The sequence below is a fragment of the Palaemon carinicauda genome, chromosome 41 (genome assembly GCF_036898095.1).
Source record: "Palaemon carinicauda isolate YSFRI2023 chromosome 41, ASM3689809v2, whole genome shotgun sequence".
NCBI lineage: Eukaryota > Metazoa > Arthropoda > Malacostraca > Decapoda > Palaemonidae > Palaemon > Palaemon carinicauda.
In genome coordinates, this window is record NC_090765.1 from 52166900 (window position 1) to 52190732 (window position 23833).

The following is a 23833-nucleotide window of genomic DNA, read 5'->3' on the forward strand; positions in this document are numbered from 1 at the left end:
ACGAATGGCAACCCTGTGTTCGACCTTCTGCGCCCAAACTCCTCCCACTTGCGCCCAAACTCCTCCCACCTGCGCATAAACTCCGCCTCCACCATTTGAATTACTTCTCTGTAGTCTGTACCTTTCTTTTCCGTGGAAACCTTTGTCTAAGTCTGGTCTTTGTTAGTTCAAGTGAGGTTTTCGCTCGTATCCTACGATGGATATTATAGAAACTTGTAGCGGCTGTAGCATTCCCTACTTGAAAGCAGTTGCTAAATTTCACGGTGAATTCGTTGAGACGTCATCCAATGTTGATGAATTTCTTAAATCTCACAATGTAATACCCCAGCGCTTACGGTGCCCTAAGTGCCGTGTGTGGCTATCGTACAGGAAAGATATTCACTCCTATTACTGTAGTACTGTAACCAAGATACCTAAGACAAAGAAGAAACGGCGATGTGGGTATTCAGTCACTGCATATAAGGGTACATTTTTAGGTCAAAGTCGCCTCCCATCATGGAAGATAATTTTATTTGTCAACCATTTCTTACACAAACATTGGGACCATGATACCCTCATGTGGGGCATTGATATATCCTCTAAAACCAGCGTCGAATGGCGAAGTATCTGTTCGAAGGTGACGGGATACTTTTTCGACAATCAAGAGGCGATTGGTGGCGACGGTGTAGTTGTTGAAATTGGCGAATTCCATTTTGGAAAAGGAAAATCCGACAGTGTCTTTGGGGGTATTGAACGCTTGTCTAAGAAATTTTTTATAATACCTTTAGACTCCCCCTCGTCTACTAAAGGTGATGCTTCAACCTTAATTCCGCTAATTCAGCAATATATAAAGCCACGAAGCGTAATTATCAGTGATAAGTGGTCGGCGGCCTGCAATCTTTATGAAATAGGTTACCAGCACAAAACACTGAAAGATTCTGAACATATGGTTGACCCCAAAGACCCGTCCATCCATACCCAAAATATTAAACGGCTCTGGAGAGAAGTGAAGGAGTGGGTCCAGAGACCTGGAATGAAGACTGAATATTTCAGGGAATATTTTTCCAGGTTCTTTTTTACCCACTCCTTCCCACAGCATACCTTATTGCACCATTTCTTTCTAACTGCCAGTCGCCTGTACCCTCCAATGCAGCAACAGCCAGAGGACAACCCCGATGGGCTACAGCCCTAGTTGGAAAATAGTGAACCATTAAAATAAATTAAGAATTCGACAGTCTAAGCAAATAGGTAAGGATACGGCTTGTGGTTGGTTGGTGGAAAACTAGGTTAGGTGCTGGACGGTCTGACCGTCATTATACAAAGGCTCGTATCAGTCCATGCTAGTGATATATGATTTGTGGAATAATATAAATTGGTAGCTTCTGTATAGTATTTATATTTATTTCACTAGAAACATTTTTTTTTTGTCTTGTAGATCTGAAGGAGCCTTTGTTGCGACAGGGTTGTGACCACCAGAAATTATAGTTAATGTCGGAAACTTTTTATATGGAATTATAACAAGTTAATATTAATGAATTAACTAGATTTGGAAAGACTTGTCCCAACAAACTACATACTACGATAGGTTGAATTGCCAGAAAAAGGGTTTAAACGTCAGGAATCTTGTTTTCACGGAATTATAACAAGTGAAATATTAATGATTTTACTAGTTTTGTAATTGCTTGTCCCAACAATCTCCATACTAGGATCACTGCGCATGAATGTCGAAAACGTGCGAGAATATCCAATAAGAATAGTGTTGGAACACCAAGAAACAACTAGTTTTTGCTCGTCCTTTCATACGATAACGTATAACTGAAATTTCACTCGTTTGTCCTAACACACTTCATACAATTTCCCTGGTCACAACCCCTGGGCTCCCCTTCACAGGTCACAACCTCTAGGCTCCCCTTCACAGGTCAAAACCCCCTAGGCTCCCCTTCACAGGTCACAACTAGCTGCAGGCAAGCCCCCGAACCCCTTTCTCAGGTCACAATCCCTAGCAAAGTTTTTAAAAGGCAAAAGAACCCAGCAAACCCACCTAGGTAATTTTTCGTAATAAACCCACCCAGTGCTAATTTCATGAAAAAAAAAAAAATATTTTTTTAGCTTGTTATTAACCCGCAAATGTATCGTTTTCCCAGTATCACCACCCGACAGCAATTTAGAGAACAGGGTTGGTACTGAAAAATAATTAATTGCGGAAGAGAATAACGGCAAATCAACAAAACAAGAAAAATAACGAAATTATTTTTTCATGAAAAATGAGGAACACGACGAAAACTATCATTGGCCCGTTTTCTATTGAATGTTCAACTGATTTTAACTCGGCCGTATATTGCACTACGCGAGAACCACAAATTACCAGATCCCTTTGAAAATTACTGAAATCCCCCTACAAAATCACTAAACCCATAGAAATTGATAAATAAGTTTATTAATTTAAATTGTTTTAGTAAATTAAATAAAATGTGTATTTTAACCCTAACCCCCGCCATAAGGTTAAATTTCGAGCACATAATTTTTTCAAATTAATTTTTGTCGTAGAGAGGTCAGGTTGGTCTCATTCTTTTGGAAAATGTGTGAAGTTTCTCAAAGTTGTCAAAAACATGTAAATAACAGCGATTTGCAAGAACGTAGCGGTACGTCCTTTTTGGGGGCGAAAGGGTTACATCATTTTTCTACGTCCTTTGGGGGCGAAAGGGTTACAGCATTTTTCTACGTTCTTTGGGGGCGAATGGGTTAGAGCATTTTTCTACTTTTTTTTGGGGGGGGGGGGGGGCGAAAGGGTTAGAGCATTTTTCTACGTTCTTTTGGGGGCGAAAGGGTTAGAGCATTTTTCTACGTTCTTTGGGGGTGAAAGGGTTAGAGCATTTTTCTACGTCCTTTTGGGGGCCGAAGGGGTTAAAGCATTTTTCTATATACCTGTTACACTATAAAAAAGGGTACAGAACCTAACAAACCCACCTAACCTAGTAGTTCCCAGGTCACAACTTCTAGCAGGGGAGGAAGCCCCTGAGCCCCCTTCCCAGGTCACAACCCTTAGCCAAGGTTCTACCTACAAATATATAAAGTATAAATGCTAAAAGCAAAAATAACATTTTAATAAATGCATCATTCATCAATTTCTAAGGGTTTGCAATGATTTAGTAGGTGATTTCGGCAATTTTCAAGGCGATTCCAGTAATTTGAGTGCTGTATCCTTAGTTCACTGTGCCTTAGGCTTACCTTAATAGTTTGAGCCTGAGTCAGAATCCCCCAAATCAGGAGAGAAAACCAGCTCAATGTATTGTGATGCCCCACTGAGTCCTGGTTCTGCGGTAAGGCCACTCGGTCCTGGTTCGGTGTTATCGCGCAACTGGGTTCTGGGTTGGTTGTATGTCCAAACGGCGGGTACAATTTTCCAGCAACAACTACTTGTAGTTAAGACCAGACCTTGTAAATATATAACGAGATATATTGCCTATAGTACTGTCTCCTAATACCAGACTTGAGAACATAACTTAATGTCCCTCCATAAGCGGTCAATGTTCTGGGTATTAATTTCTGGATTTTCAGGGTCCACAAAGGCTTTCCTATGATTTATAGTCAGGTGCCGGTAACCGTATTCACTAATTTTCTTGTATGCGGCCCACTCGTCACTGACTATGATGCTACCGGACTGTTTATATTTTTGAATTAGAAGTATTAATCTCTTGGAGACACTCTTGTTCTTGTTGTTGGGCGGAGGGATTCGCCTTTCCATCGGCACCTCCTTGGGTTTCTTTATTCTAATTCTTTTATTTTCTTCTCTTTTTTTTCCACATTTGATAGATATATTCTTTTCTCCATTCATTCTTTCTTGAACAGCACGTTTCAGATATATTCTTTTCTCCATTCATTCTTTCTTGAACAGCACGTTTCCTATTGTCATTTTCTTTTCTTCGTACGGCTGTTGCAATTCCACTATTTTTCTTCTTTCGTCACTGAGGTCTGGACACTCAAGAATGAAGTGGGCGAGGTCTTCATTAACTGCCCCACATAGTTTGCATTCTACCCTACCTCCCGCTTCATGTCTTTTCCTATCGTTTAATTTCAAACAGTTGGCCCTAGCTCTATACATAATAATAGAATTAGGTTTGTTGTCATAAAACATTTCTTCTCCTATTTGCCCTTTTTCTTGTTGGTATATTTCTAAATTTTTTTCTCTTATCTTATCCCCCCACTTTTTACCATCTACTTCTCTAATTTTGGCCTTATGCTCTTCTCTTCCCATTCTCCTAAAGGTTCTATCGTTCATTACCTTATCCATTTCTTAGTCTCTTTCATCCACCTGTTATTTTCATTTTCTTTCATTTCTTCCAGAATTGTCTTCAACAAATCATTTCTCCGTCTTTTCTATCTCTTTCACAAACCTTAGCCTTCCTCCTGCTATCCTAGTTTTCATTTCGGACATTCCCCGTAGTGTTGCTACTGCTGCATATGATGGTTCTACCAAAATTTTTCTTCCTACTCCGTTTTCAATCTGCTGTAATCGTTTTATTTCCCTTTCTGTTATGTTCATTACTGCCGTGCCATACAATATTCCGGGTAAGGCTACATTATTCCAATATGTTTTTCCTATCGGTATTTTGTGGCCGCTTTTCGCAATAATTGAGTAGGTTAGGTTAGCTAGTTTTTCTGCCTTTTCCATCATTTTCTTCTTTTGTTTTTTAAACATATTTCTTTTCCCTTCTATCTCTATTCCTAAGTATTTTATGCCATCTCTTACTTTAATACCGTCTATTTCTTCAGGTTTTTCTTTCATATTATATATGATTATATGACTTATTTTTGTGTATTTCTAGCCCACATTCTCTACATATATATACTAGTATTTTTATGTTTGCTTCTGCATCTACTAAATTTTTTTGCTACAATTAAACTGCAAAGAACAATGCCCTAATTTTTATTATTTCGTTTTCAAAGCCTTTTCCTTTTTTTCTAATTCATTTATTTTATATGTAATTAGGCCTAGTTTAAATAGAGTAGTTGGCCCCGTACATCCCTGTTTTATCCCACTCGTTACTTCTAATTCTTTATCTAATTCATATCCTATGTTTATTTTGGTTTTGTCTCCTTCGTAGATTTCTTCCAATGTATCTATTACATTTGGGTGTGTTCTATATTCTTTCATAATTTCTATTATTTTTTCCCTCATTATTGAGTCATATGCTTTCTTGAAATCTATTCAAATTACTATTAATCTTCCCTTACTTTTGTAGCTTTCTTCTTCACAGTATTGTAAAATAAATATATTATCTTCTATTCTTCCTCCTTTTGTGAACCCGGCTTGCGTTTCTTTCATCTCCATATTTCTCTCAAGGTGTTCTTCTTTCATCTTTCATGAGGACCATAAATATTTTGTATGAGGCATTTGTAAGGGCAATTGGTCTTAGATCTTTTACTGTGGGTTTCTTTACCTTTTTTATCATTTTTGGTTTTTTACTTTTTCCACTTTTCGGGCTTGTTCCTCTCCTCCGTTACATTTTGAAGGCACTTTGTAATGATTTCCAAGCATTTGCTGTCATTAGCTATAGTTTTATATAATTCTGGTTTCAGTTCATCCTGACCTGCCTCCTTTTTATTTTTCATTTTTCTTAAAATTTTCTCAACTTTTTTCTCAACTTTCTCCTGTTAACTTGGTAATATTCATTGGTGTTATCTTTCTTGTTATTGGTGATATCATATCCATGTGCTCTCTTATTTCTATAGGGAACTTATGTTGGTTTTCAACCAGATGAGTGTGGGACTTCCTCCCACGTAAAGTTTGGTAACGCGTAGGAACAAATCATAATTTTAGATATCTTCATTTCTTCCAAGTCATTCGTGTTTTTTTTTTTTTTATAGTTTTTCTTTATGGTTAAAAGATGAACCTAAAGAATGGAATTAAGAATTTTTGACTATTTTGTATGTGAATTTTCCATGGTCATGCAAACTCCATTGGTTTTTAAATATATATATATATATATTTTTTTTTTTCTCCTGTATATTGGCTCACTGGTTGCACCTCTTACTGCTAGTTTTCTGTTACCTTACTAGTGGCACGTCTTATGAAAGGAAAGAAAATGGTAAATTTTCAGAAATTTTAGGGGTAAAGGTCAATAAACTGTTTTTGGAGATTTTATGTAGCCATAAAGGAAAATTCGTAGAAATGGTAGTTAGATTTTCCACCCTTTAAGAAACTCGGGCAATCTTCAAGCTCTATGTATTTAAGTGAATTTTTCCCCCCTGCTTTTGATTTTGTACTGAATATTATTGTATGAAAAGCAGCTAAGGTTCTTTTAATTTTCTTGTAAAGCCTAAATAATCTTTACCATTGTGCATTGTGGAAAAAATCACCTTATTTAAAATCCAATTAAATTCAAATTTACGATATTATTCAAATACATTAGCAACCTTCATGGAAATTAAGAAGTTAGTCAATTAGCATATAAGTAGGGAAGTTGGAAGCCACCTAAAAGGTGCTTGATATAAAAGTTCTAGGTTCATGTGAAACTTTACCAGATGAATTTAAGTGAGTAAAGTGTTGGGAAATTGTGTTTAATATAAGCATGAAAATAGTTGAAATATCACTACAGTAGAGGCACATGTTTCAGTGCACTAGAAAACAAAATCTTTCTAGTTTGAAAATTTAACCCAATTTTCAGGAACTATATTAGATTTGGTAGAATAGTTACAGCATTGATATTTATAGTACGTTGTGTAGCTTTCAAGTACAAATTAAGTGGATTCTAAACTAACAAATTTTTTTTCTTCCAGGAAAATGGCGAAAACAGCTGCTGTTGGGATTGACTTGGGTACCACATACTCGTGTGTGGGAGTTTTCCAGCATGGAAAAGTAGAAATTATTGCCAACGATCAGGGAAACCGTACTACTCCATCATATGTTGCCTTCACTGACACGGAGCGTCTAATAGGCGATGCTGCTAAGAATCAAGTTGCTATGAATCCCAACAACACTGTATTTGATGCCAAGAGGCTCATCGGTCGTAAGTTTGATGATGCGGTAGTGCAGTCAGATATGAAGCACTGGCCCTTTACTGTCATTAACGACAGCACGAAGCCCAAGATTCAAGTAGAGTACAAAGGAGAGAAGAAGAACTTTTTCCCAGAAGAGATTTCCTCAATGGTGCTTATAAAGATGAAAGAAACTGCTGAAGCCTTTTTGGGTGGTACTGTAAAGGATGCTGTCGTCACTGTACCTGCCTATTTTAACGACTCGCAGCGTCAAGCCACTAAAGATGCTGGTACCATCTCAGGTCTTAATGTGCTCCGCATCATTAACGAGCCTACTGCTGCTGCCATCGCATATGGGTTGGACAAAAAAGTTGGTGGGGAACGTAATGTTCTTATATTTGATCTAGGTGGTGGCACTTTCGATGTGTCTATTTTAACAATTGAAGATGGTATCTTTGAAGTAAAGTCCACTGCTGGTGACACTCATTTAGGTGGTGAAGATTTTGACAACAGAATGGTCAATCATTTTACTCAAGAATTTAAAAGAAAGTACAAGAAGGATCCATCAGATAATAAACGTGCCCTACGTCGTTTACGTACTGCTTGCGAGCGTGCTAAGCGTACCCTTTCAGCCTCCGCTCAAGCTAGTGTGGAGATTGATTCTCTTTATGAAGGTATTGATTTTTACACCTCCATTACTCGTGCCAGGTTTGAAGAGCTGTGTGGGGACTTATTCCGCGGTACCCTTGAACCAGTGGAGAAGTCTCTGAGAGATGCTAAAATGGACAAAGCCCAAATTCATGATATTGTCCTTGTTGGAGGTTCCACCAGAATTCCAAAGATTCAGAAGTTGCTACAAGATCTCTTTAATGGAAAGGAGCTGAACAAATCTATCAACCCTGATGAAGCTGTAGCTTATGGTGCTGCTGTACAGGCAGCCATTTTGTCTGGTGACAAATCTGAAGCCGTTCAAGACCTGTTGCTTTTGGATGTAACTCCTTTGTCTCTTGGTATTGAAACTGCTGGTGGTGTCATGACTGCACTTATCAAACGAAATACAACTATTCCTACCAAACAGACTCAGACCTTCACTACCTACTCTGACAACCAGCCTGGCGTGCTAATTCAAGTTTATGAAGGAGAACGTGCAATGACAAAGGACAACAACATATTGGGTAAGTTTGAGCTTACTGGCATTCCCCCAGCTCCAAGGGGAGTGCCTCAAATTGAAGTAACCTTTGATATTGATGCTAATGGCATCCTAAATGTATCTGCTGCTGATAAATCTACAGGCAAGGAGAACAAAATTACAATCACAAACGACAAAGGCCGTCTAAGCAAGGAAGATATTGAGCGAATGGTACAAGAAGCCGAGAAATATAAAGTAGATGATGAGAAGCAACGAGAGCGTATTTCTGCCAAGAACAACCTTGAATCTTACTGTTTCAACATGAAATCAACAGTTGAAGATGACAAGTTCAAGGACAAGGTTCCTGAGGAGGATCGCAACAAGATCATGGAAGCTTGCAATGATGCTATTAAATGGCTTGACACCAACCAACTTGGAGACAAAGAAGAATATGAACATAAATTGAAGGAAATTGAACAGATTTGCAATCCCATTATAACTAAAATGTACCAGGCTGCAGGTGGTGCTCCTCCCGGTGGAATGCCAGGCGGCTTCCCTGGTGCCCCAGGTGCTGGTGCGGCTCCAGGTGGCGGTGGTTCATCTGGCCCTACCATTGAAGAAGTTGATTAAATTAATTTGATAACTTTTAAAATACCATGCTCTTGGAATTAATTATTTTATGAAAGCCAGTAAATTCTAAATTTTTAGTTAGGTGCCTCTTTTGACCTAGAGCCACTTTTTAAATGTATGTTTTCTTAAGTTATAATTTGCCAATATCAACATGAGAGCTTACTCAAGGAATGTGCCTTAAATTTTTGGTAGGGTAAAGTGCTATTCCAGTTAATTTTTATTGCAATAAAGAAATTTCATTCCTGTCTGCCTTACCTTTTTGCATTTATTACTTATTAGATTCAAGTATATTTTTATTCATAATCATATTCTCATCTACTTTGTGGTATCATATGGAAAAGTACTGCATACAATGAATTTTTTAGTTTAATCTTGTTGACCAATTCATTCCAACCAAATATATTTCTCAACAAAATCACTTATTTCTTTCACCTCAAATTTATTAGTTCTATTGAATGCATTTTATTCTGGGTTATTGTGGTGCCTAATGATAGATGAAGTTGGGAAAGTGTGTCCAGTTTAGTTGGTTTACAGGGTTAAATGCTGTATACTACCAGGTGCTAATTATTCCTGCTTTTTCTCTTTGTTCCTACATGAATACAAACTCTTGTCTTGTAATAGGAGTGATTTTATCCAAGGTGGGTCTTGTCACTTGAAAATTTATAAAATCTTTTTGTTCCAACACAGAGTACTTACCTAGAACTACTTTCTAAGGAGTTACTGGTAACTCTTACCAACCGACCAGAATTTTGTGTAGTTTACCCTATTCCCATTTTCTATGGGTGACCTCAGGCGGAGTGATACGCGCCCTGAGGCGACCCGGGGTCAGAGAGCGTGCTAGATTAGGTTGTGCTCCTCAGTAAGTTTCTGGTCGCGACTTAATTTCACATCCGCCGCGCTCTCTTACCCAGTGCGACCCTTTGTGTTTACCACGTAATCAGCTCTTGGAGTAGCCTCTGAAGCTTAATCCATCAAGTTGGCGAGACATGCTGTTGGTGTCCAAAACTTGGCTGCTTAATTTTTTGTCTTTTTTCATGCCTGCAAATTAGGTGGAGGATTTTATACAGGTATATGCGTAGTTTTAAATTCATTCCTTTTTGGGGGTAGATTGACATGTTTGCACTCATAAATTGTCCCTTGGCTTGAGACGTTCGTTGTCTCCTGTTACGTAAGGTAGCTGTTGGCGTTAATTCTTTTTCAGAGAATGGTCATCCTCCTAGCAGGGGTGGTTACGTAGGTGGCGGAAGTAGTCTTGGGCTTCTTATTCTCTCCACATTTTACATTAACAACCATTAGGTGCATCCACCATTGGCTTCTCCTAGTGAAGCAACAGCGCCCACCGCCGGAGTAATCCCTCATTACCTCCTTCCCTCTTACAAGGGGCTACAGGTACAAGCACAAAGCTCAGAGGTTGACATGTCTTCCTCTAAGACTCCGGAGATAATGGACTGATGAGTTCTTATGCCTTAAACCCCTGTCTTGAGGGGGTTTGATTAGTCTTCCCTTCTACTTAAGTAATACACTGATAGTGTTTTTGTGCCCTTATCTGCAGCACTGTAATTGCTACCTTTGTTCCTGCAGCTCCGTCATATGAACGAAAGCAGTTGCACACTAGTACCCCTCGTGGTTACCAGTCGACCAATGCTCTCCAGCAGAACCCAGAAATTGACTACAGTCATGTTATACAACTCCCAGCTTGTGTAAAGCGAGCTACTCTGAAGAGGGTCTGCTTGAGCACCTACACACTATTCATGTTTTGAGTGAACTCCCAGACACTGTGTTAGCGAGATGCACGGATGGGGTCTATGCAATTAAGTAATCGCCGACACAGGTATAGTGAGGTTCTGGTACAAGCTACTTTAATTGCACATGCGAGCTCACTTACACAACCGTGGTAATACAACGAGGCTGTTGAGACAGGACCCTCAGGGCAGTCTTGTTAGACAATTTTGGGGCTTACTAACAGATGGAGATGCCAGGCAGCTGCCACATCTCGTTATTGTGACCCCAGTGCACAACCAGCCTCGTGAATCAATCCTTCGGGATTATGATCTGGGATTTCTCCTACAAAGGGGATAGAGCTCATCGGAGCACTCGCATGGTGACAGTCTCGGGCTCACCCTGTCTTACCCTCAGGCCGCAAGTCTCTTGTGACATAAATCTTCGTAGTTATTGCCATAAGCATCTACTCCCGATGGGATTGGATCAGCTTCAACTTACAAATATTGAGATAAACACATCCAACAGAAATCATAAATTATATGATTTAATGCTGTAAGGGAGATGACATTTTGGACGAATTGTTGTCAAGGAATGAGTTAGGGGAAGCCTAACCTTGATCAAAATTTACCCAGCAACATGTTCCTGAAACCTATTAAGATTGTAAGTTGAAGACTTTTTTTCGGGTTACTAGTTATATTGAGGTTGGGAGTGGACCTGACTGAAGTAAATTCTTATGAAGTTGAATGGCAGCAGCAAGGACGTCCTGGGTTGTTGGAAAGAGTCGGCAGTATACTGTATTGGAGACTTGCGATTCAGTGAGGTTGCAAATAGGTACACTGTTGCCGGTCCCCACAAAGTAGTACACAAGTGAGGAGGTAATGTTAGGCACGCTACTACAACAAGCACAGGTAGGAGCACATCCCTAAAAATGGGCATGTGGGAGACATGTTAGCATAAAGCTATAGTCCATTTCTTTTATCGAGGCAGATTTGCACCGACTCTCAGCGGTGCCCTTTTAGCTCGGAAAAGTTTCCTGATTGCTGATTGGTTAGAATGATCTCGTCCAACCAATCAGCGATCGGGAAACTTTTCCGAGCTAAAAGGGCACCACTACGAGTCGGTGCAAATCTGCATCGCTAAAAGAAATTGACTATAGTCAGATTGAGGTTGGGAGTGGACCTGACTGAAGTAAATCCTTATGAAGTAGAAAGGCCATCCTGGGTTGTTGAATGAAGTCATAGCAGTATATTGGAAACTTGCGATTCAGTGAGGTTGCAAATAGGTACACTGTTGCTGGTCATGTGGTCCCCACAAAGTAGTACACAATTGGGTGAAGCATGCAAGGTGTCAAGGCGCATCTGGGTTGCACTCGCCCAGGTTGAATAAGTGAGGAAGTAATGTACGGTGATGTTAGTCACGCTACTACAACAAACTCGGGTGTGTACACAGGTAGGAAGTGCATCCCAGAGGATGGGCATGTGGGAGACATGCTAACATAAAGCATGTCTCTGATCTCATGAGGTGGTACTGAGAATGAAGTGATACCTGGTTACTCCTCTACCCTAGAAGGTGTCCAGCACAAGAGTGGAAACACTACTGTACTTCCTTTGAAGGCAGCAGACCCAAGGAGGACCTTAAGACTCGAAGGGTGTCGTTCACCGTATATGAGCATGAAACCCTTACAAATGGGAAGATCTCCTGGCTTCAAGACTTAGCCAAAAATTAAATCCATCAATCTCCTTTCAGCTTCGAGAGGTGATCGACAGGGGTGGGGGGTTAAGAGGAACAGATCTGGGATGACCAACTGCAAAGGATGCTTTTTGGACTTCTTCCTCCTGCCCTAAGCTAACCAATGGGAGGGTGCCACCTCCTGACACTTCACAAAGAGATCCTGCCTTTATGAGTCTCCTCTGCAGGCAGGACACAAAAGTTGGGATCCTTCTCCTTCGTGCTCATGAAGGTACCACAATGTCCCAACAGTCCAGTGCATATCCGCCGGCATATCTCAACACATTAGAAAGAGGTAATAATAAGTCCGCAAAAACTCTAGGCAGTGAAGACAGTTTGTTTCCACTGAAGGCTAAAACTGGAATGAGTGCTCAGCGAGCACGCAGGGAGGCAAGGCCTCCCCATTACCAGCCACCTGTTTGCACCTTGTTATAAAAGTTTAATAGCTGTGTACTGCAGCTTTGCTGACAATTTTTCCTAGGTAAAGGACATAGTTTTGTCTTTGTGCCAGAACGAGACTATTTCATATATCGGAATGCTACATCCTAATAACATTTGATAAGTTTAAAGGGTTGATGTACAATACTTATGTAACAGTAGAGTGAAAACTGCAACTTAACAATCTAGTGGAATAAGGGATCTGTAAAAGAAAATTCAGTATAAATTTCACTAGTTTAAAATAACTTTAATCATTCAGATATTTTCATCTTCATCATCCTCATCATTTCCATTGCCTGCAACCTCTGCTAGTGGAGAGGATTTTATTCTGCCATTTTTTCCAAACATTTCGTTTTCTATTCCAGTTATCTTTATGGCCATAACTGGATGTAAAGCAGTTCTAAGTGACCAATAGAGACCAGGGAATAAGACTTCCTGCTGGGCTAACATCTGTTTCACTCTATGTCTTTCCTGAAAAACAAACAAAATTATAAGACTACATATTTGAACATGTAAAAAACAGTAGTTCTTGTGAGTACTGCATCCAAACTATCATATTTTAAGGAATATGAAAACGGTCATTGAAGCTTGGTAACAGTAATAAAATCGTTAGAAAAGCCACCTTGAAATGGACTACAACTATTTACATTAAGAAAACAATGCATCCATGTAACCTATGTGGTAGCTGATGCTTACCGAAACATTGAAATCCCAGGCACAGCAGAACCACCAAAGTTCAGATTTTTTTTAAACCAAAAATCTGTTATAACGAATTCCATTTTAACAAAGGTCAGGAGCGTGTGTATATCAGTATCTTTCGGTCTGGTATGGGTATCTTTAATTTCTTAGTTTTAGTGAATGTAGTTTTAAGGATGATGCTAGGTTTAAATGTCCTATTGCCAAGGTAGAGTAATGGAAAAACTTGTTTTGGTGTAAGGAAGATTAAAGGGTTGGGATATAGGCTTTGCGTCCCACCACACCTTAAAGATGGTCATGATGTACTGAAATGCAACTAAAAATCAGGGATGACAAATTTACCTTTACACACTACATACATAGTGTTTATTCTAACCATCCGTCTCCCTCTTACACTATACTAACTGACCTTAGGAGCTTCAAAGCAAGCGGGGCAATTTTCCGGTATAACAGGCAACTTTTTGGATTCGGCAAATACCCTCAAATCCTTTTCCCTTACATACACAAAAGGACGAATGACACGGAGATCTTCCTCTCTGAAATGTAAAATCAAATTTATCTAGACAACAATGGGCAGAATTATAAAAAATTTTCAAGCCCTGAACATTATTATAAATTGGTCATGCCTTTTTTTGGTGTTGAAATACCTCTAATTTATGTGCGTATATGAAAATTTTTTTTAAAGTCTATAACAATGTCTGCAAAACTATAACAATAGCAAAATTCTCTATAATGTAATGAATAACGTACCTAACACTGTAGTGAGCCTTCATGGTCCGTAGTCTTCCATTATGAAAAATTGACATGATAAAGCTCTCGGCAAGATCATCTAGATGCTGACCGAAAGCCAAAACGTTGTACGATTCCCGTCTTGCGGCTGCATAAATTCTACCTCTCTTCATGCGTGAGCAATAACTGCAGATGGAATTCAATGTCTCAAGTTCTGCAGCTTGTTTCAAAATGTCTGTAAAAAATGATCCCATGAAAAAAAACGATAAAAAAATACAAATGGTTTAATTCAAAATCAATCATAATTATTTTTTTCACTGTGTATTAGTTAGGCCTACCTATTATTCATTAAATACGTTTTCAAACCTGAAAGGACCTTAATCTGACTATTATATATGGTAATCAGATAGGCTAGAGCTGCCACAATTACATTTACTTAACGTAGTAATATACCAATTCTCCAACAAGTGCTAAATGAACCTTTTCTTGCAGGAAATAAGAACTTAGGAGCTAAGAAATCAACACTTTAAAAAACCAAGGAAAATTACCATTTGGGTTTACACTTCCAAAAGTATCAAGGTCCATCAAGAGAGCTGTATTGGACCGAAAAGCTAAACTGGTTAGTTAAGCCTCAGGAAAACAGGAATGAGGAAGATTAAGTTTTTCATTACTCTGCTTACTGTTAAACACATCAGCCAAAAAGGGTGCCTTTTCCTTTGGCCATTGAATGACAGAGCTGTCTGGATGAAGTAAAGGAGAAACTGGTAGGTCTACATCAAAGAGTACAGATTTAAGGGTAGTCCACCACTTATGTTCCTGGGTTGTACCAGAAAGGATTTCTTTAATGGTTACATATTTCTGTTCAGTTTAAAAATAAACTCTCTGGGCAACAGCTCTTATCCAAGTATAGATATTCTAAGTCAAATCTGTTCTGTTACCCTTCCAAAGATAAGCCTCCTGCTTCTCCAGATAAGCACGTCTAAAATCATCATTGAACCAGGGTTTGTCTTTCAATTGGTATTTTAGCACACAAGAATGGATACTACTATCAATTATGTTCTCATTCAAAAGAGCAACAGGCTTCTACAGTACTGTATATAATTGTGACCAATTCAAACTCAAAATGCCATTCCAGTCTGCTTAAGATTTTATCTATCTTACATCAAGGACAGGATGCTCAGTCTTAATTATTAACGATCAATCTTAATTACTATCGAAATTAGGGCATAATCAGATGTTCCAACTGGAGAACCAACCTTACTTGTTATAACACCCGGGGAGTTGGTGTAAACTAGGACTAAACACTAGCCACACCTGTGGATAGTTTCTCTTATGATTTGCTCACATTCAAAAGGCAATGTCTTAAGCCATGGCGATCATTTGGAGAAACTGAATTTAACCACACCCCATGTTGAGCGTTGAAATCACGATCAAGTACAAAAGAGGCCTTTCTATTATCATCTTGTATCTTAGCCATACAGTACTGGTAAGAGCACAATTGGAGATAGAATCATCCAAGTCTGGATACCAGTAGATGGAACAGTTATGCCAGCCAAGAAATTTTATTACCTGAATTTCAAGACATCCACTTTCATAACATATACTTAAGAGATGCAAGGTACTTGGTCTTAATATACAATGCCAATCCTCTTGCCCTACGAATGGGATCCCATTCCAAAATCATTGGTTTCTTAAAAACTGTGAAAAGGAGCTTAGATGAGTGCCTCATTTGAGGAACCAAAGTTTCGGAGCATACTAAAATATACTGGCTGGAGGCAACTGTAAGGTCTTGAATATTGGCATACGTCCAGGATGAATGGATCCCAGATTTTTCTCAATGTCTCCAGACAGGATAAGAATTAAAAAGCAATAAAAATTATTCATCACATTTCCTGTTGAGATACTGTACTATCACTAGAGAGATAATTGGTCCTTTGACTGGCCAGACAGGAATGCATTGGATACCTCTCTCTAGTTACAGCTCACTTTTTCCTTTGCCTACACATGCACAGAATAGTCTGGCATATTCCTTCCACATTCTCCTCTGTCCTCATACACCTGACAACACTGAGATTACCAAATGATTCTTCTTTGCTCAAGGGGTTAACTACTCCACTGTAATTGTTCAGTGGCTACTTTTCTCTTGATAAGGGGTAAAAGAGACTCTTTAGCTATGGTTAGCAGATCTTCTAGATCAAGCCATTGTTCTCTAGTCTTGTATAGTGCCATAGCCTCTGTACCATGGTCTTCTATTGTCTTGGAGTAGAGTTCTCTTGCTTGAGGGTATGCAAGAGCACACTAATCTATCTTATTTCTCCAACTCTTTTAGTAGTTTATATATGAAAGATGTTTTAATGTAGTTACTGTTCTTAAAATATTTTATTTTTATTGTTCATTACTTCACTTGTAGTTCATTTTTCACCTTATTGCCTTTCCTCACTGGGTTAATTTTTCCTGTTGGAGCCCTTGGGCTTATAGCATCTTGCTTTTCCAACTAGGGTGTAGCTTAGCTAGTAATAATAATAATAATAATAATGATATTAAAAACAATTAACAAAAATATGTACAGAAATATATATTAAGTGACTGACACAACCCATAGACTAAAGATAAAATGGATAAAATTAGTCAACATGGCGGAGCTGACATACCATGCAAGACTAAGTACCTTCCATGATAGCCACTTCAACTGAAGGGAGTACAGTACAGTAAGGAAGGTTTTGAAAAGGAATACTTATGTGGATGATGAAGAAACAGATAAGGAAAAGGCAACCTCTTGATAAACCACCAGGCATCCATAGCCCTTCTATTAAGTCTGCCCATTATACCTTTAAAAAAAAAAGAAAAAAGTGGAAGAGAGAGCAGATAGAAACGTCCCCAAGTAAACCCTCAAGCAAGAGAACTCTAACCCAAGACTAGAGAACAATGGTTTTATTTTGTAGTGTCCTTTGCTTAGAAAAGCTGCTTGCCATAGCTAAGGAGTCTCTTCTACCCTTACAAAAGGAAAGTAACCAATTGAACCGTTACCGTACAGTAGTTGAGCCCCTTAAGTGAAGAAGAGATACATGTATGCCATTAAACAAGAACACTATTCAAAAGAAAATTAAACAAGGAAAAGAGAAGGGGACATAAATTAAATTAAACTGTGGTACAGGTACTTTACTAATACTCAAGAGTTTGAAATGTGCAATAATCTTCATATAAAGTTAGGCAAAATTTGGAATACTAATTCAACTCCTTTGTTCTTTCCAAATCCATTCAAAAGACAAGTTCCGAATTACTCCTACGAAGAAGAGTGAGAATGCAGGTACAGTAAGTGAATGAATATATAGCTGGCAAGACCTGCTCCGAAGCAACAATTTGTAAGAACAAGCAGATGTTCTACTGTAAAAGCTCCAGTTCAGACAAGGTAGGTTCTGATATGTAACGCTGTTGATAGATACGTATCAACCAATTATTTTGCTGCCCAAAACAAATAGCACTTGTTGAATCTGGGACTAAAAACAAATGAAGAATCAAGATAGCGACAGTTGGAAAGAGGCCCTACTTACCCTACCACTCCAATTACCAGTGCCTCTTTCTATCTGGAACAAAATGTTTTCCATACTTTTGACAAAAATTTTCATTTCTTGTTTTAGTGAGTTTTTCTATTAAAGAATGATCAGCACATGCATTCCATAGAGTCTACTTACAATAATACTGTGTAGAATAGTTAATTCCATACAAAGTTATACAAATCTTTCCAATAAATCATAATGTCTTTTTCTGATCTCGTTATCCAACAGTAATGAACTATCCTCTTAGGTAAGTTGACCGTTTGACTGACTTGAGCCCAGAACAATTCTTGCCTCATGATGTTATCCTAACTGGAAAGCTTCATAATCAGATCACCTCCTATTACGGATATTCAGTTCTAGTAAGGAAAATGGTTCATGCTTTATATGTATGAACACATCATTTTTTTAAATAATTTTTCTGCATATAAACTACTGCTCTCCCTCAAGGTCTATTATTTTCACTAGTTAAGCTACAACCCCAGTTGGAAAAGCAGGATGCTATAAGCCCAAGGGCTACAGGAAAAAATAGTAACATTAAAATAAATCTTCCCTATATAAACTATAAAAACTTCAAAAGATAACAGGAAGAGAAATAAGATAGAATAGTGTGCCAAAGTGTACTGTCAAGTAAGAGAATTCTACTCCATGACCGTGGAAGACCATGGTACAGAGGATGTGGTACTGCCCAAGACTAAAGAACAATTATTTGATTTTAGAGTGTCCTTCTAGAAGAGCTGCTTACCATAGCTAAAGAGCTAAAGAGTCTCTTCTAACCTTCCAAGGAAGGAAAGTAGCCAATGAACAATTACAGTGTAGTTTTAACCCCTTGAGCAAATAAGAATTGTTTGGTAATCTCAGTGTTGTCAGGTGTATTAGGACAGAGGAGAATGTGGAAAGAATAGGCGAGACTATTCAGTGTATGATGTAGGCAAAGGAAAGAGTAGCCATAACCAAAGAGGGATCCAATTTAGTACTGTCTGGCCAGTCAAAGGACCCAAAAACTCTCTAGCAGTAGTATCTCAACAGGTGGCTGGTGCCCTGGCCAACCTAATACTTACACTGTCAACAAAGCACTTGCTTTACTTTGAGGATAAAGTTTCAAATCAAGAACTTCTCTTACTCTGGAGAAGAAAAGAATTCCTGATAAATTGTAAGCCAGTTCTCGAAGTACAAAAGAGTAACAAGCTCTGAGTTTCATAAAATTAAAAACATTATTTCAATACTATCATCAATTCAAAAGAAGCCTACATAACAGAAATGCAACTGCTGCCTAAGATGATTTCTTGGCCCCAACTTAGTTATGAAATGGGTCTTTACTTTCTACTTTAGAAGTACCTGTACAGTGAAGCTGAAATCATTTTTTTTTTTTTACTGACAATTCTGGATACTGTACAAGTTACACCATCTTACCTTGCTGTTCAAAGAAATAAGGGACCCCTAAACTGGCCAAATATGGAATAAGTGGTCGAGGATCGTATGATGCGCTCATGGGATCCACTGTCACAGCACCCAAGGTGAAGTCAACTCCTCGTGACTTTGCATAATATTGGTACTGTCTTAACACATGCAGTAGAGACAGAGAATCCTTTCCTCCTGAAAGGCAAACCAAGATTCTATCGCCATTCTGAATCATGTTAAACTCCTGGAGAGCCTGAAAGAATGCACAAAATTAATCAGAAGTCAAAGTATCATCATTTTAAATGATAAAAATTTAGTAATAAAATTTTGTATGGCCATTTATGATACAAAAATGGAATTTTAATAAAACTTGTTATTTCTACGGAAGCTCGGTTTCATCGATATTTACCCCTAAAACTAAAAAATTCTCTTTCTTTCCTTATAAGACTTATGCCTAGTAATATAATGAGACAATCTACCAGAAGGCAACGACCGATGTCTTGTTCAAGCCACAGATCCTTTGTCTTTTCAGTTTTGAAGTTGAAAATATTCCCTATCTTATTGACACCACTAGTTAATGGGGAGGAGGGTGGCTATGTACAGTATATCAACATCCGGTGAGTATAGAAATAAATTCTGTTTAATTAATTTCTATGAGCCTCCTCTAATGATCATATTGCGGACTCGTACACTCTGACGAAGTGGGTCACCAGTGAAGGAAAGAGCTAAGTAATTTATAGTTTTAAATCAATGAAAATAATTAACATTCTAGACTACATTATTGGAAACAACCCATCTAGAAATACATTTTAAAATACGGGGCACAAGATTGTTTCCTAGTTACTGTACTTATTTATATAACCCCATCACTATGTAATTAAAATGAAAATTCTTTATAAAAAGGAAAATATAATTTTAATAATAAAATTTATTAATTCAATACCTGATTTTCATATTGCTTCTCCAAAAGCCCAGTTTCATCAGTACTTGCCCATAAAATTTTAAAAATTTACCCATATTCATTTGATTCAAAGGAAAAGAGCCTTCTAGAAATAAGAGATAGGGAGCCAAGGTTGCAGCGTTAAGTAATAAAGTCCAGTTTTGAAGAAGACATTATCCCACTCTCTTGATATTATGAGTCAGTTGGTGAGGAGGGTGGGCATGAATATGAACATCAGGCGAGTATACGTAGAAATACAAAATTTTATCAAAATTCTATTTATATCCATGAATTTCCCTTGTTCATATTGCTCACTCCCACACACTGTTGGAGGTGTGTATCAGTTGAAGAAAAGAGATGGATATATTTCAGTCCAAGTAATGCAACAAGTTAAGGGTTACAGTACTAAGCTGGTCTAGGTTACTTGTCCAGCTTACTCTGATAAACTGTTTAAACTACAGTTTTACTTAAGTAATTAAAATACAGTACTGTACTGTAGATTTCCCTTTTTTTTTTTTAAATGTTTTGCAAACAACAGCTCCGTATGCCATTAAGCTGCTGCTAAAAATTTTTCAACGAAAGATTTCTACAAAAAATTAGGGCAGTAGTTGCACTCCTAATATCATGTACCTTCACTCAAGTAATAAATCATTTTTGGATCTAATTCCTTGTGCATTTCGGTGTCCAAATTTCTAACCAGAAATGCCAGAGCCTTTTTGGTTAGTGGGCAATTATGGACCCTCAGCCCACAAAACAAATAAGGGACACTTCCTCTACAAACTTTTGTTTGTCCTTACTGGACAAAAAGAATTATTCTCTACTGAACTGTCTTCATTCAGTTTTAGTGAAAGGATGTGAAAATATTGAGGAAGACTTAGTCTTAAAAATGACAAATTCGAAGATAATTTGTATTTTTCCTAACCATACAAACCTTAGCTATTTACAAAGGGTTATTACTTTTAGCGTAGCTGAAATGGCGAGCCATTAGAATTTAACGAGGGTGTATTACCCCCGCGCTAGTTAGCGGGGGGGTAGGGGAGTGGTAGCTAGCTACCCCTCCTCCCCCTCACACACAGGTGAATACTCACTTTCACTTAGAGGTAGGACTTGTCTTGGGGGACAGGGCTGGCGGGCAAATATGTGTAAATAGCTAAGGTTTGTATGGTTAGGAAAAATACAAATTATCTTCGAATTTGTCATTTGTTCCGTAACCGAAATACAAACCACGCTATTTACAAAGGGTGACTTATCCCTTAGGAAGGGTGGAAAGTCCCCAGCCATACTGGCTTTGGCTTTACCCGGGGACTCAGAATCCGAGTGAGTCGCACTCGAGAAAAGGAGTCCCTGCACCTCACAAGTTCCTTGCACCGCAAGGAACCATGTGGCCTACGTAAGCTTGTGTGTGAAGGAAGAAGTGTGACCCGTCTTAGGCAGTTGACCTGGAGTTCCAGAAGGAACTCTGGGTTAAGACGTTCCCAATACCACCTCGTTAGGGTATGGGGGACGCGACAGTATTGACTCAATACTCGGAACACAAGGAAGCATGGTTTACCTGCAGAGGTTCGAGGTCAGCTATGCAGAGACCAGGATGCTGCTTCCCTGTAGAGGGGATGATGAAGAAAGAAGTAAGGGCCAGACATACTTCTTTCGTTCATGCAGACTAAAACCTGATAACAATGCCCTCAACCTTCTGCTACCTGTCCAAAAAGGAGCCTGAGGTTAGACCAGCTGTTGTGTAGCCACCACAGAGCGATAGAAAACGTATCGAGACTCCTGTGGGTCACGCCCTGCAGGAAGCGGGCTGCGAAGGTCATCAGACGCTTCCAGACTCCAGCTTGTAGCACCTGCGTCACAGAGTAGTATTACTCGAAGGCGAGGGACGTTGCGATGTATCCAACATCGTGCTGTAGGGCGACGTGACGGGGGAGGGTCTGAAGACAGGTCGAGATGAATGTCCTTGAGTCCGGGCTGAAGAGGTATACTGGTGACTCTCCCCCCATGTCCTCCTTGTGTTCCCAAATCGGCTGCAACTGAGGCCAAACTGCAGCTGTTCCCAGCGCTAACCTCTCGATTCCTGTACTGGCAAGAAAGAGAAGGTCTTGGGACATCAGACACAGAATGGAGACTCAAAATCTTGAATGAATCGGACCGAAGGGTCGGGACCCTCAGATTCTGAGTCTAGCCAACAACTCAGGAGCGAGCCTGAATGTTGCCTTCCCCTCTTCCTTAGAAAGGGGGGGAGTAGTAAGAGACCAAGAAGATTGCTTACACACTGGCCGTGGCCAGAGTGAGCAGAAGACCCAGGGCGGAATACAATCCGAGGCCTGTCGTAAAAGGGTCTTGAGAAGATCTCTTAAAGGACTAAAAGTCCGAGCCATGCTCCAAGTTGGAGGTCTTCCTCCGACTAGGGCAGGGACGATCGTAGCTTCGCATGAGCGAGGATAGATCCAGCGGGCAGGAAAAAGTTATTCCTTTAAGCCTGAAGGTCAGGGAAAGGCTGAGCGACAGGCTTCATTGCCAAGAGCGGAAAGGAGTTCCTCCCGCCGAAAGGCAATAAGACCGTTATTGCTGGAGAAGAGGCCTCACGGGAAGAGGTATATCTCCCACGGCACCAACCACCTTAGACTCTTCACTTTGCCTGGGAGACCCCTGTGGATGACTATCGCAGATGACGCGACCTCCGTACCGCGACTGTAGCGGGTTGTCTCTTCTAGAGGAGGAAGCGTAGTGTCTCCAGGCATGAAGCCGAAGCGACGCCCCGGTTCGGGAGAGATGTCGCAGTGTGGTTGCTTGAGTAGTCTGCGCCGTGGGAGAAGCTCTCCCGGGAGTTCCGTCAGGGGAAGCAGAGGGTCCAGAAACCGTTCTGCACATAGTCCCAGTGGAGCTCTCCCATTGAAAGGTTGACAGACAACCTGGTTTTGTTGAGACCCATTGTCCGCAGACAAAAAGGAGGGAAGACGCAGGCGTCGAAGTTGTCCCACCATCACCGGAATGCATCTTGCCAGAGTCTCGGGGTCTGAGACTGGGGGGAAAACTAGCGGAAGCTTGAGGTTCCAAGCTGTCGCGATCAGGTCCCCCAGACCAGCACTTGCTGGTTACCCAAGGTCAAAGACCCCTAGGTACACTCTCTCTATGAGGCTCTGCTCGGATAGTCTGAGAGAAACATTCCCCTGCCTGGAATGAGAGAGCCGATGGTGGAATTGAGAGAATCTCAATCATCCCGATATCTCTACTGCAAGATGTGAAGGTGTGAAAATGCGTCCCCTGCTGGTTAGCATGAAGTCGACACGCAACGGGGCGACTTGGCAGGAGCGGTAGGATCTGAAGAGGGGTCAGACTAAGGCCCTTAAGCCTGCCTGAATGATGGAGAGGTATCCTTCAGGTCTTGACCATAGGCCTGGACCGGAACATGCCCCCCCCCTTTCCTTTGACGAGTCCGAGAACCGCATCAAGAATGTGGGGAAAGGACGAGAATATCCACTACCATCAAGAGGCTCCATAGGTCAACACCCATTGCAGGTTTAATAGTTCCGCTGGTCCCATAGGGCCAGGGAGTCCGGTTAAACATTGCCTGAAGCCACCGGAACTTGGATCGCCCCACATGGAACTTATCCTGAGGCGACCGTTCGGACTATAAACGGGTCAATGAGGAAAGAAGAACTAGGAAACGTTCCAAGGTAGGGCTGAAAACTCTGCTTGACTGAGAACAGGTACTGCGACTCTCCTCAGTCTTGCCACGGTGAACCGAAAGGAAGGCTCGGAGGATGTGGTAACAGAATCTGGCGTCCCCAGGTGGTCACCCATCCAAGTACCGACGTTGCTTAACCTCGCTGGACGGACGAGAAGCGGGGTTTCCAACGTGGTAAGGCGGTTGACTCAATATCATGGCCAGATACTCCAGATGTTGAG

At 40.0% G+C, this 23833-nt stretch overlaps 2 protein-coding genes across 3 annotated transcripts in view; one reads left to right on the forward strand and one right to left on the reverse strand.

Annotated features, from left to right (window-relative positions):
* LOC137632642 (heat shock cognate 71 kDa protein-like) overlaps positions 1 to 9131 on the forward strand; it is a 10481-nt gene extending 1350 nt beyond the window's left edge. The window contains exon 2 of the mRNA XM_068364712.1: positions 6760 to 9131. Within this exon, the coding sequence (XP_068220813.1) occupies positions 6764 to 8716 (1953 nt within the window). The 5' untranslated portion in view covers positions 6760 to 6763 and the 3' untranslated portion in view covers positions 8717 to 9131. The remainder of the gene's footprint in view (positions 1 to 6759) is intronic.
* A 3705-nt stretch (positions 9132 to 12836) lies between these two features.
* LOC137632644 (uncharacterized) overlaps positions 12837 to 23833 on the reverse strand; it is an 83015-nt gene continuing 72018 nt past the window's right edge. For both annotated transcript variants that reach the window (XM_068364713.1, XM_068364714.1), the window contains exons 12-15: positions 18997 to 19237; positions 14051 to 14264; positions 13710 to 13836; positions 12837 to 13075 (exon numbers count right to left, since the gene is read on the reverse strand). In XM_068364713.1, coding sequence (XP_068220814.1) covers positions 12860 to 13075; positions 13710 to 13836; positions 14051 to 14264; positions 18997 to 19237 — 798 coding nt within the window. In that variant the 3' untranslated portion in view covers positions 12837 to 12859. The remainder of the gene's footprint in view (positions 13076 to 13709; positions 13837 to 14050; positions 14265 to 18996; positions 19238 to 23833) is intronic.